Source organism: Artemia sp. Qi Xiang Cuo, chromosome 5, assembly GCF_049724085.1.
Source record: "Artemia sp. Qi Xiang Cuo chromosome 5, ASM4972408v1, whole genome shotgun sequence".
Classification (NCBI taxonomy): domain Eukaryota; kingdom Metazoa; phylum Arthropoda; class Branchiopoda; order Anostraca; family Artemiidae; genus Artemia; species Artemia sp. Qi Xiang Cuo.
In genome coordinates, this window is record NC_142798.1 from 25,854,748 (window position 1) to 25,867,435 (window position 12,688).

The following is a 12,688-nucleotide window of genomic DNA, read 5'->3' on the forward strand; positions in this document are numbered from 1 at the left end:
ATGTTATCCGACCGAGAGCATTGAATGAACTGATGATAGTTGCATGAAACCTTTGATTTAAGGGTTCTCTAATATGCTTAAGGTGATAGTATAATTTTTATTAAATATCCCGCTTTTTTTGTGGGGTTCCTCATTTACAAGAATTTAAATTTTTTCTCAGGTTTATAACTTATTATGGGTAGTTAGTAACCTAATGAGTTTTTATATTTTTGGAGTTTCGATAAAAATCCAATTCTTCTGATGTGTATATTGTTGTCAAAAGACCATTATTTAGTTACGATTACTGGTAGCACGAGTCGTGCTTTAGCTACAGTTCGTTTCCACAAATTATTTGGTACGAAGAAATTATTATTTTTCAAATCTTACGAAAAACAAATAAACAACCATATATTTTTTTTGCAAATACAAGAATCTTAAGGGTTTAAGAGGATTAAATTTGAAATGACTGACAGGTGAACAAAGCCTTCTTATCATTCTGTGAACTAAAAATAAATTCCTTATCTTAAATTAATGCAATAATCTAATTATATAAACAAAATAGTCAGTTTTAAGTCCTTTTTGCTTAGTAGTGTTTTCACATTGAGATAGTTTCCAAGTTTGTCATGGGAGTGGGACAGCTCTTTCTTTGCCTCTTGCTATCAAGTGGTATAAAAAGGAGCCTAGCCCTTGATAGTCTAGGTAAGTTAGAGTCCAAAGATACTTCGGTCTATTTTGTTTTATTTTTAGGTGTTTTAGAAATTATGAAAGTAATAATTTCTACAAATTTCTAAATCGCCCCCTTGACAAGGGAACTATTCCCATTTTTTTTTAAATTGAACACATTTGTTATATCAATAGCTTTAATGAATAGCTCTAGATAATAGCTCATGATAATCCTAAGGATTCAGTATTTTCAGCCAAAAAATTAACACACTACATGGCTAGATCTTGAGTGATGTCTTGGAAATTACTGGAAAATAGTCAATATCCTGGGACTTTAAGGGCCATTTCCAGCTTTATGGTGCCAACCAGCTGACAAAAAAATATCCAAAAGTTTTGCTTTCTTGCTATTTTTTTTATTTATTATTTTCCTGTTTATTGTAGAAATGCCTGATAGTACTCATACATTATAACTTTGATGACAATATTTTAATAGAAAAAGAATACGTCTTGATAATTCTTCCAAATATATTTTTAAAATATAAGGTATACCAATCAGATTATTCTGAAGTCATTGTTAGTCTGAGTAAATGAGGTTTCGGAAAGACTGGAGCTTATTTGCGTAGGTTACTAGGCTTACTCCTTTTTTGTTAAGTTTTTTTTTTATAAATTATTATCTGCTTAAAAAAAACAAAAAAACAAGCTGTTGTAAAAACGTAAAATATTAATCTGTTAAAAATGTTAAAAGAACGTCCGTCATATTTTTGATTTTTCCAAATTTAATGGAATATTATCTTGGAAAGTATGTACCCCATGATTAAGACCCAAACATGTGGAAAAAAGTGAATCAAGAATTGACAAAATCGCATATAATTCTGTCCAATTGTCCTTCAACAATTTCATAATTTTAGACTATTAAATTCAAATAGTTTTTTGAAGGAATAGAACAGGTGATAGTCTGAAGGACCAAGGCCAATGTCCTTATTGCTCAAAGATTCCACGAACAAATCATTTCTTTAATGCATTGAATCCACGGTGTAAAAAAAAACTAACACAAGATTTTAGGGCTATAAGCAATCTGACCGTATTCTCGAATTCAGACTAAGAAGTTGTACGCTGGATTAGGGAAATTTTTCAAGACAATAAAACGGAATTTTCTGTAAAAGTAAAAAGCCATATTTTTACAAAAGATCAAAATGAAAAAGAAATACACAACAACTCGGGGCGGTGAAAAAATCTTGATTGCGTTTCAAATTCATGTGGAAGCATTAGAAGAACGATACATATTTCTTGGGACAAAACTGTGCTGCGATGTATAATCGAACAGTCTAAAAAGAAAAAAAAATCTGAAGTAATTTTTGACTAAACCTTATAATTGCTTTTTAATATGATACCAATGCTGATAATAACAATAGTTTTAACCATTCCCCTTACAAAAAAGGATTCAGTAACAAAATCAAAGAAGAATATATACTGAAACAAGCGAAGTTCAATTTCTTTTATGAGATTCATGCATGAATGTTGTTCCTCATAAACCACAATTTACAACAGACAAATAATATCAATTTCACGTTTTTTGAAATGCCTAACTTTCCCTCCTATGATTTTGGGGGGAATATTACTTATCCCATAACATGTCACTTCCCTCCTTGCTTAATATATACACAATAGACCCCAAAAATTGTGTTCGTCCGAATTACAAGAATAGTCTATCTGTTGGCCACTGTCGCTAGAGTCAAATAAATGAAAGATGAAATACTTGCTTCCTTTAATGTGGTTGCATGCTGGTTGTTAGAATGGCTGTTATTTTTGGGAAATATTTCTGCAGTTTAGCAAACTACCCAAGTTTTTTATTATAATTTTAGTTTGAAAGCAAGGAAAATTACTTCAACGGCTTACAATGCCATCTATATTTCCTAGCTAATATAGACTATCATTAGTATTTTTGTTTACTTATACTCATTTGTTCGTGCTTAAAAATATATTTTCTAGGCAAATATTTAATGAAATGTTTATTAATCCTGCTGAAGAAGGCTTTGTACAGTTTCCATGAACTGCAGGGGCTTCGTTGGGGGGGGGGGGGAGGGGAGGGGGGGGGCAGTTTCCCCAATAATTTGGAAAAAAATATCACACGACCCATCCCCTTGACTGTCCAGATATGAACCCCTCAGGCCCCCCCTCCAATAAAATGCTGGAGATTTGCCCCTGATAACTGTATAGTGGAGTGAGTGAACAGAAGTATGATTTATAGGTGGTTTTTCGCCCTGATAGGGGTAGTGTTTGTAGTCTAAGAAGACTTAGGGTAGATAAGCCTTAAGATACGGCAAGAACGATTTTGGTGTAGAATTCTTAATTTTGATTCTTAATCATCCAGGTTAAAAGAGGTACTTCACATTTTTAAGCAAACAAAAGCCTCCTTTAATCTTGAAAACGAAATAAAACTCAGAATTAGATTAATCCAGTTTGCTTGTTTTAAGTGAACGAGGGACAAATGTTAGCCTCAATACAAAATATTTTATAGCATGTTTAAATTACTTTGGCTAACATGATTAGTTGATTTCAGAATAATTATTTATATTTCTTGTACAATTCATCTGTTTTAAAAAGTTTGGACCCCCATACACCGAAACACAGGCCACCAAGATTGAACCTTGTATGCCTGATGACCTCTCTTAGCTCATCTAGAGGTCAGAAATCATAAAAATCTGAGCAATAGAGACGTGTGTTTGATCGAATAGTTGTCTGTAAACTAGACATACTATATTAACTTATTTTTTCTCACAAGCACTCTTAATGAAGCCGAAGTTAACTGAGAATATATATATTTTTTTTTTAACGAATATTTTATCGATTGTGTATAAGAGGGAACGCTATAGCGTTGCCTATAGTAAAGGCCATACGGCTCCAATGTTTTATTTTTATTATTTATTTTTTTTTTTCCCAAAGGCACTTCATATGGAACGGGTAGTCGTAGAAACTTCAAAGGGGGCTCATTCGATTGGAAATCGAGTGTTGTAGTGCCCTTTTTAATAGTCAAAAGTGATTGGAGGGCAAATAGCCCCCCCCCACGCCCATCATTCCCCTAAACACATCTAATCAAATTTTGAGATAGCCATTTCGTTTAGCGTAGTTGATTTCCCCATAGAAAATATGTTTTTGAGGAGGATACTCCCCCAAAACCCTCAGGGCAAGGGTTTTAAGTTATGCCCTGAGTGTATATGAGGTTTTTATAGAAAGCATTGTCGTAGAAACTTCAAAAAAGGATCATACGATTAGACGTTCAAAGGACTGGTCCCTTTTTAATATTCGAAAGTGATTGGAGGGCAAAGTAGCCCCCCCCCCGCACGCCCATCATTCCCGCAAACACATCCAATCAAAATTTTGACATAGCCATTTTGTTCAGCGAATATAGAAAATATATTTTTGAGGAAGAGACTCCCCCACAACCCTCAGGGCAAGGGTTTTAAGTTATGCCCTGGGGGCATATAAGGTTTTTATAGAAGGCGTTGTCGTAGAAACTTCAAAAAAGGCAGCTAGCCTCCCTCCACACTTCATTTATTTTTTCCCAGAGGCACTTCACATAGAAGGGGCCGTCGTATAAACCTCAAAGGGGGCTTATTCGATTGGAAATCGAGAGTTCTAGTGCCCTTTTTAAGAGTCAAAAGTAATCAGAGGGCACCTTGCCCCCCCCCAAGCCCTTTTTTCCCCATATTTATCGGATAAAAAATTTGAGGTAGCCATTTGTTAATAATAGTTCAAAGATCATATAACAAAAACTCCTTTACGTATGGTCATTTCGTTAAAAATAGTTCAAAGATCAGATGAGAAAAACTCCTTTGTCGAAACAGTTCCCCCCTCCCCAGGGCCGGGTCAGGCGTTGTAAGTATTACTCTGGGGGCATATATGGTTCTTATGGAAGGTATGCTCGTATAAACTTCAGAGAGGGTTCATTTGAATGGACACTAGAAGTTGTAGTTCATTTTCTCAGAGTGAAAAAAGATCAGAGGGCAACTAGCCCCTCCCGCCCTCCACGCCTTTGGGAGTATCGGATGGATAAACCCATCCGATAAAATTTCAGGTGACCTTTTTGTTAAAAATAGTTCAACAATCAGATATTAAAACTCCAGGGTCGACACAACCCCCCAGGGCCAAGGGATAGGCGTTGTAAGTTATTCTCTAGGGATATATATGGTTCTTATAGAAGGCATACTCGTATAAACTTCAGAGAGGGCTCATTTGATTGAAAATAGAAAGTTCTAGTTCACTTTTAAAGAGTCAAAAGAGACCGAAGCTTAATCCAGTCCCGCAAGCCCTTTTTTCCCAAACCCATCCGATAAAAATTTTGAGATAGCAATTTTGTTAAAAATAGCTCAAAACATCAGACAATAAAAACTCCGAGGTTGACACAAACCCATTTTTTCACTTTGATGTTGTTACTTTGATATCAGTTTTGATACTTTAATGAATATATTTTTTTTTTAAGTTTGATTTTGAAATGAGAGATTTTTAAGAACTTGAAATTTTTTGCATTCAAAAATGAAATAAAAAAACTTTCCGAAAAATTAATTTTTCAAAGAAAAGTAAAGGCCATTTTAAACTTAAGCTCAGCAGATACAAATACCCTTTAAAATTAAAACTCAAAACGACCAGAAATTACTATTAAAGAATAAATGAAACCAAAATCGAACAGATATTAAGTAAACAATCATAGAAAAATCATACAACAAGTGATAATATAAATTAATAAATAGATCTTAAAGCGAATAAAGCTTAGATTGAATATGAATATCAAGCTTAAAACTAAAATAAATATTTTCCTATTGAAGTATAAATGAAACTTAAAACGAATAGCAATTAAATAAACAATTAATGCAAACAAACATACAATAGATATTCATGTAAATTAATGAATAAATCTTAAAACAAGTAAAACTGAAATTGAATTTGCAAATCAAGCTTGAAACGAACAAAAATCACTACAAAAAGAGTTTGGGTATAACCTCCTTCTCTCACTGTAAATGTCATAAACCTACTGCGTCATTGGCGCTTTACTGAAAACTATATGCACCTTGAACAGTCCTACTAATACTACTACTACTACTAACAACTTACCGCAGCACCAAGCCACCTGAGGCCATCATAGCTACTCACGCTCCTCCTCCACCCCAATCTATTCAAAGCCTCCCTTTTTACATTAGCCCTTGAAGTACCCATTTCCTTTAAATCTTTCTTTATGACGTCCTCCCACCCCAGACGAGGACGACCTGCTTCCCGTTTAGCCCTATACGGTTGGCCGAAAAGAACAATCTTCGGCAATCTGTCATCCTTCATCCGCACAACCTGCCCTAGCCACCTCAACCTTTCTTTCATTATAGCCCTAGAGAGCGGTACTGAACCAGATTTTCCGTATAGCCTATTATTTGAAATACGGTCACTCAGCCGGGCACCCAGAACAATCCTTAAGCAATTTCTCTGGAAAACATCTAGCAAATCTTCATCCGCTTTTTGGAGTGCCCAAGCTTTAGAGTCATAATTAACCACTGTCATCACTGTAGCTTCTAATATTCTAATCTTAGTTTGCAGACTTATCTTCCTATTCTTTCAAACTTTTCTTAACTGAGAAAAAACACCTTGAGCCTTGGCTATTCTACTTTTGACATCTTCACTGCTCCCACCATCTTTACTAATAATACTACCAAGGTAAGTAAAGCTATCCACCTGATCAATCTTTTCATTACCCAGCTTCATCTTTTCATCTTCCCTTATTCCTAGCCTTAGTGACTTGCCTTCTTAACATTCATTTTCAAACCTATTCAAGGACCCTGAACTCGCAAAACCTCTAAAAGTTCATTCATTTTGCTCATACTTTCATCTAGGATGCTTAGATCATCAGCATAATATAAGTCAAGGAGACTTTTTCCTCCCCATTTTATTAGGTGGTCTCCCATTGCCTTTCCAGTGCTCCTTAAGACAAAGTCCATCAAAATAATCCATATAAAGGGGAATAGAACACAAACCTGCTTAACTCCTGATTTAATACAAAACCAGGTGCTAACCTCATTTCCTACCTGAACCGCAGTAGTGTTATTCTCGTACATAGCGCTAATCACTTTAATGTATTTGTCTGGTATACCATACAAGGATAAGACCTTCGCTAAAGCTCTTCTATCAGCAGAATCAAACGCTCGCTCAGAGTTTATAAGACTGAGGGCCAAAGGTGTTTGACAACTAAGGCACTTCTCAATTATTAACCAAAGAGCGAAAATTTGGTCGACACATCCTCTACCTTTTCTAAAACCGCACTGTTCTTCTCTTAAGGCTTTGTCTCTGGCATCTCTCAGTCTAAAAAGTATCATATGACTAAGTAGTTTACTACCTATAGAGACCAGACTAATCCCTCGATAATTACCACACTCACTTTTATCACCTTTCTTATAAAGTGGCTTAATAAAGGTTTTCCTAAAATCATTAAGTACTTCCCTTTTTCAAAAATCATATTCATAATCTTCAGTAACTTATTTCTAACCTCAGAGCCACCATATTTAAGAAACTCATTTACCACCCTATCAGCAGCTAGAGCCCTACTTTTTTTTAGTCCTTTTAGTGCCGTTGCTGATTCCTCTTCACAAAACAAATTTTCTTTTAAATCAAATGTATCGCGAACGTTTTCATTTTCCTCTATTTCTCGTCTTGCAGCTTGATTTTAGTTAAACATACTCTATATATGTTCAGCTCCTCTCTCTTTATTTTTTTTCTTGTCCCTAACGGTAGCCCCATTCCTTCAATTAGCTGGGCCAAGTCTGCATTGACTACTCCCTCTCAATTTATTAACATGCCAGCATAATATTTTCTAGTATGCCATCTAGTTGCATCTTCCAGATCCTCAGAAATTTCATCCATGGCCTCCACTTCACACCTCCTTAGTTCATATTTTAATGCTTTCTCCACTTTCTTTACATTCCTTTTATTTTTATATGATATATCACTAAGGTAATGCTTGTACAAGTCCTTTCTCCTGGAAAGTATAAGCAACATCAAAGTGAATATTTGATGTATAATGATATTAATTGTTGAAAGATCCATCAGTTCAAGAATTTATTTCACTGTAATTGTATTTTTATTTTCAATACTGTAAGAGCTGGAAAAGAAAATATTTGTAGTATAATCCGTTTGCACTTAAGCGCCAATGACGCAGTAGGTTTTTGGTTTTTATTTACAGTTAGGAAAGGAGGCAGTATCCAAACACTTGTTTGTAGGGAAACTACATTCGTCTTTAACAACTTTAAAAAGAGCTAATAAATTAAACTGAATATTTGATGTATTGCTGAAAGCTCATCAGTTCAAAATGTTACTATAATTTTAATGTTTATTTTCAATATTAAGTAAAAATAAAATATTTTTCATAAAATTGTTTTTCAGTAAACCGCCAATGACGCAGTAGGTTTTAGACTTTTACAGTGAGAGGAGGTCATACCCAAACTCTTGTTTGTGGTGATTTTGTTCGGTACTCCTATAGACCTTGACCTACTTGTTTTAAAGGGTACATATTTCATTCAAGAAAGATAGCAGGTTCCTATAAATATTTATCATTTTAACAAAAATGGAAGTAACTAAGGGAAATATCTTTAATTTATGGGGATCGAAACCACAACCTCTTGCAATTTTTGCACAGGAAACCTCCTTTATTGTTATAAGATCGCGGGCATCGTTGTATACTTTAAGCATTTAGCATTAGTTATGCCTATTGTCTGTGGAATATTCGGGTGCAGCTATTCAAAAAGTAGTATGCTACACAGGATATACTTTTAGGAAATTGGAATAATCTTTTTTTTTTTGGGGGGGGGGGGTTGGAGCACTGTCAGTAGCAGAGCTAAAGGGAATAGACTTGTCTTCCGGTGCAGCATCTGTTAGAGCATCATTTAGATTGTAAATGTGCAATATATTTCAGACATATCTGCCTATGTTGTTAAGGGCAGGGGGGGGGCGGGAGGGGTTAAAAACTGAAATTGTCCCCGGGCACTGAAAAAACTACCAAAGTCTTTGAGCCCTATTATTGACAATGAAGTGTTTTTTTTTAACATTAAAGGTACGGCAATAATGACGTTTAAGTTGTAATTTAAACCATTAAAGCACGTGAGAAAAAGGGGGTATAACCCGTTTGTTACAAATAAAGACCTTAAAAGATTTTCCAACAAGGTACGGTAAAACATATTAGATGAATCAATCCACGGTGTTGAGACTTAGGGGATGAACTGTAAATTTCAGTTTTATAAAATATATCACCTAATGCCTTTTGAATCCCCGCAGCTCGATGCAACAGCATCCGTTTTCCTTATGTCGCTCCAAAAATTATGTGTATTAAATGTATATCATTTAACTACTTGATTTTCTTTTACAGGAACATACAATGTAGACCCAGGAAGCGTAACTGTCTCAGGGATATCGTCAGGAGCAGCAATGGCAACTCAGTTCCATGTAGCGTACTCAACAAACGTAAAAGGAGCTGGTATTTTTGCTGGAGGTATGCAAGTTGAAAAATCATCAATCTATCTCAGAAAAAGCATTGCAATTCTTTTTAAGATAAGTATTTGACAGCAGTAGTATGTAAAATATTAATAGAATCAAAGTTCTACACCTAAGTTCTGAGTCAAATTGTTACCGTTTTGTCTATTTTGTGGTTAGTGATGCTATTAGGAAAAGAACTTAACTCCTTTTATTGCTTTATAACAATAAAAATAATACAATATTAATAGTATTGGTAATGCACATTTTATTGTTCCGTAGTCTTCATAATTTTACTTGTTATATAGAAAACACACAAAAAATTTTTCCCTTTAATTTATCTCAGATATATTTTTATCTTTCCTTTTTATCTTTTTATCTTGAATCTTTAGTTTATCTAGTTCGTAGTTTATATTTAATTTAACACATCTTTTTGTTTTTATTTGAATTTTCTTATTTTTTTATCTTCTTATTTCCTACAAAAGCTATTAAATCTATTGAATTTACTTTAATTTTCTAGTTAGGGTTTTAACTTTTATTTCTCTTCTAATTTTAGTTCCATATTATTGCGCACAAGGATTTATCTCTGGAAGTCTAACTTGTATGACTACAGCAAGCCTTATCACAGTCCCCGCTTTGATTACACAAACAGAAACTTTTGCTGCATCGAATAGCATTGACAGCACATCTGGGCTATTAAATGACCGTGTCTACATTTTTCATGGAACAGAAGATGTTGTCGTCGACCCAAGTATGAAATTATTTTATTTCGTCTCAGAGATCAATTTTCTGAACATTTATAGATTATTCTTTTCGAGATCATATTTGAAATTAAGTATTCTAAATAATGCGAGCTGATAAAGTAATAATCTCTGCGAGAGAGATACAGTAATAATCCCAAGTGGCATGAATTTTGTGGTAATCTATGAAATAAGTTTACAAAAAAACAGGCTCTTGAAGCCAAAACAACACTAGTTTCTTGGCAAAACTTCCGTTCATGGGGCAATTAGCTTCAGTAGCATTACTTTTACGGTATATGTCAAGGATTCCTATTGGCGAGCACGATATTCGGGGGTGGGGGAGTTGACAGAATACAAAGGATTGACAAAAAATGTAGGTTTGTTTAACATCATGCAAAAATGAGACGGCTTTCAGAACAGCACACTTTTTTCAAATTTTAGCTCCCTCCGAAAAATTTTCCAACAGAAAACAAAGAATTGACAAAAATCTGGGTTTGTTTAACATCATTCAAAAATATGACGGCTTTCGGAATAGCACACTTTTTTTAATTTTAGCTCACTCAAAAAATTTTTGCATGGGGAGCTGTTGTGGATAATATCATCCCGGCAATTTACTATTATGATCGATACCTTGAAGTTTGTTAACTTAGAGCGATATCCAGCCATATAATAAGATGGCTTCAGAATAAAGAATTGTATTTGAAAAAGTTCATTCAATGTGTAATAGCTCTCAGCCAACCAACTCATCGTCTTATTCCAGTGACCCAATCCACTTTGTACCCGCACATCTTCTGTCATTTCATTTTTTGGGTCAAAGGGAAGCAACATGCATGCAAAGTTGTAGATTCAATCTTTGTTTTCGGTTGAGGGGTTCTCGCGCCTTCCTAGGCACTTACCTAATCCATGCCGAATTCCCATGTTTATGAATTTGCAATTACTGCACCATTTCCAGTTTGGTATTGTTATTGTCGAAAGGTATCAGCTTAGTGCCAGAATGAGTTGAATACTATATAATCGTGAAATGTTTTGGGTGGGCAAAAATTCGGAAAAAAATACAAAAAATTTACATCATATGAAACATTTAATATAATATTGGAAAACCCTTGAGATTCGAGGTCATTCCATTAGCCCAGTTGGAATCGAATAGTGAAAAAGTATTTGTCCTATGTACATAAGGACCATGAACCTTAAAATGTAAATTACAATATAGAGGGTAACTTATCAGCTAGAGTTATAAATTTGCTTTTACCCCTTCTCGCTCAAAGTACTTGACCTATAACTAACAAAGGAGTTTTCGGGATACAATGCATTCCTAAAAATTTATAGTAATGATAATAAACAACAATAATATAACCGTAATAAAAATATAATTCTCACGAAAATACGTTAATCGCATAAATGCTGATTAATAAGGACTTGCAAAAAAAATTTAAGTTTTAATCCTATAACGTTCCACATAGTCCACATATCGAATTTTCTTCTTTTTTTATCAAGTCACCAGGTGCTACGCGCTAGTATTTTTTAATCCTAACTTCCAATGTCAAATAAACGAATAGAAAACTTTTCTATTTTTTCCATTTGTTGTATTTGTATAGTCAGGTCTATAAAAGCCTGAAGATTCATACTGATATCTCTTTGATGAACCCTGATTGACAACATATTGTCTTTTCTCCTAATGAAATATTGTTTTGTGCGGGACATATAAATTTTTTTTTTGAAATATACGTGTATTAATCATTATCTGGCCAGCTCTCAGCATTTCTTTGGATATTGTGATGCAATGGTTTTGGTTGTTTTCACTTGTTAGTGGTGGCACATTGACTAACCAGACCAATTACACTCGTACTCATTGTGGGACAAGACGTGGACATTTATCACACTCGATTACTCGAAAAACCATAAGATTCAACATCATATGCATATAAAATTAAGAGATGTTGACTGATAACTTTTTTTGACTGATAAGGATTTTATTTAAATCAAACAAATAAATAAATCAACCACCAGAAGCAAACTTGTTTAGGGTATACACCCTTTAAAAAAACCCTGATATATACATCGCTATCAACAACATAAAACACTAAATAAATAAAAAAAGAAAAGAGAGATAAAAAAAGCACGGCACAACCGCCTCCAACTTAGTGCACCCCCCCCCCCAAAAAAAACAACAACAAACCATAACTAATTATCACCGTTCTTTCACTACCACCCTCACAAAACCACAATAAAAAATAACCAAAATACAACTGAGAAAATCGCTAAGAAATATTATACTCACCAAAACACAGAGATTTTAACCTACTTCTAAAACTAGCAATATTTTCATCAACTAATAATTCATTTGGTAAATTATTATAAAACCCTGGTCCCACATGACGGAAAGAGAAAAATAATCTTCGAGTTAAAGCCTGAGGCCGTCTTATCTGGGTGCTGTTCTGGTTCAGTATTCATGGACATTACATCCAGCCACGAACATTTGACCGAAACATTGTGGCAATAATCCACACTCATATTTAAACAAAAACAAAGCTGAATAAAATTTAGAACCTCCGTGTAAAGGCAGAAAATGTCGTTCGACATATCTCCTTCTCACTGATGCACCTTTTTATCACCACAAAGTACTCTTATAGCTGAGTTCTGCATTGCACGAAGCGGAAGTAGATGTATCGGGAAAGTACTCGACCAAACGACATTACAGTACAAAAGGTACGTGTGAACAATAGAAAAATACAAAGACCTTATTACATCATAGGGGAAAAAATCCTCAGACTTTTCATAATCCCAACATTCCTTTCAATCTTACTATT

At 34.4% G+C, this 12,688-nt stretch overlaps 1 protein-coding gene across 2 annotated transcripts in view; it reads left to right on the top strand.

The window, feature by feature from the left end:
* Positions 1 to 557: 557 nt before the first annotated feature.
* The window catches only part of LOC148951983 (uncharacterized), a 583,729-nt gene continuing 571,598 nt past the window's right edge, over positions 558 to 12,688 (top strand). For both annotated transcript variants that reach the window (XM_089089456.1, XM_089089457.1), the window contains exons 1-3: positions 558 to 678; positions 9,038 to 9,160; positions 9,698 to 9,892. In XM_089089456.1, coding sequence (XP_088945582.1) covers positions 603 to 678; positions 9,038 to 9,160; positions 9,698 to 9,892 — 394 coding nt within the window. In that variant the 5' untranslated portion in view covers positions 558 to 602. The remainder of the gene's footprint in view (positions 679 to 9,037; positions 9,161 to 9,697; positions 9,893 to 12,688) is intronic.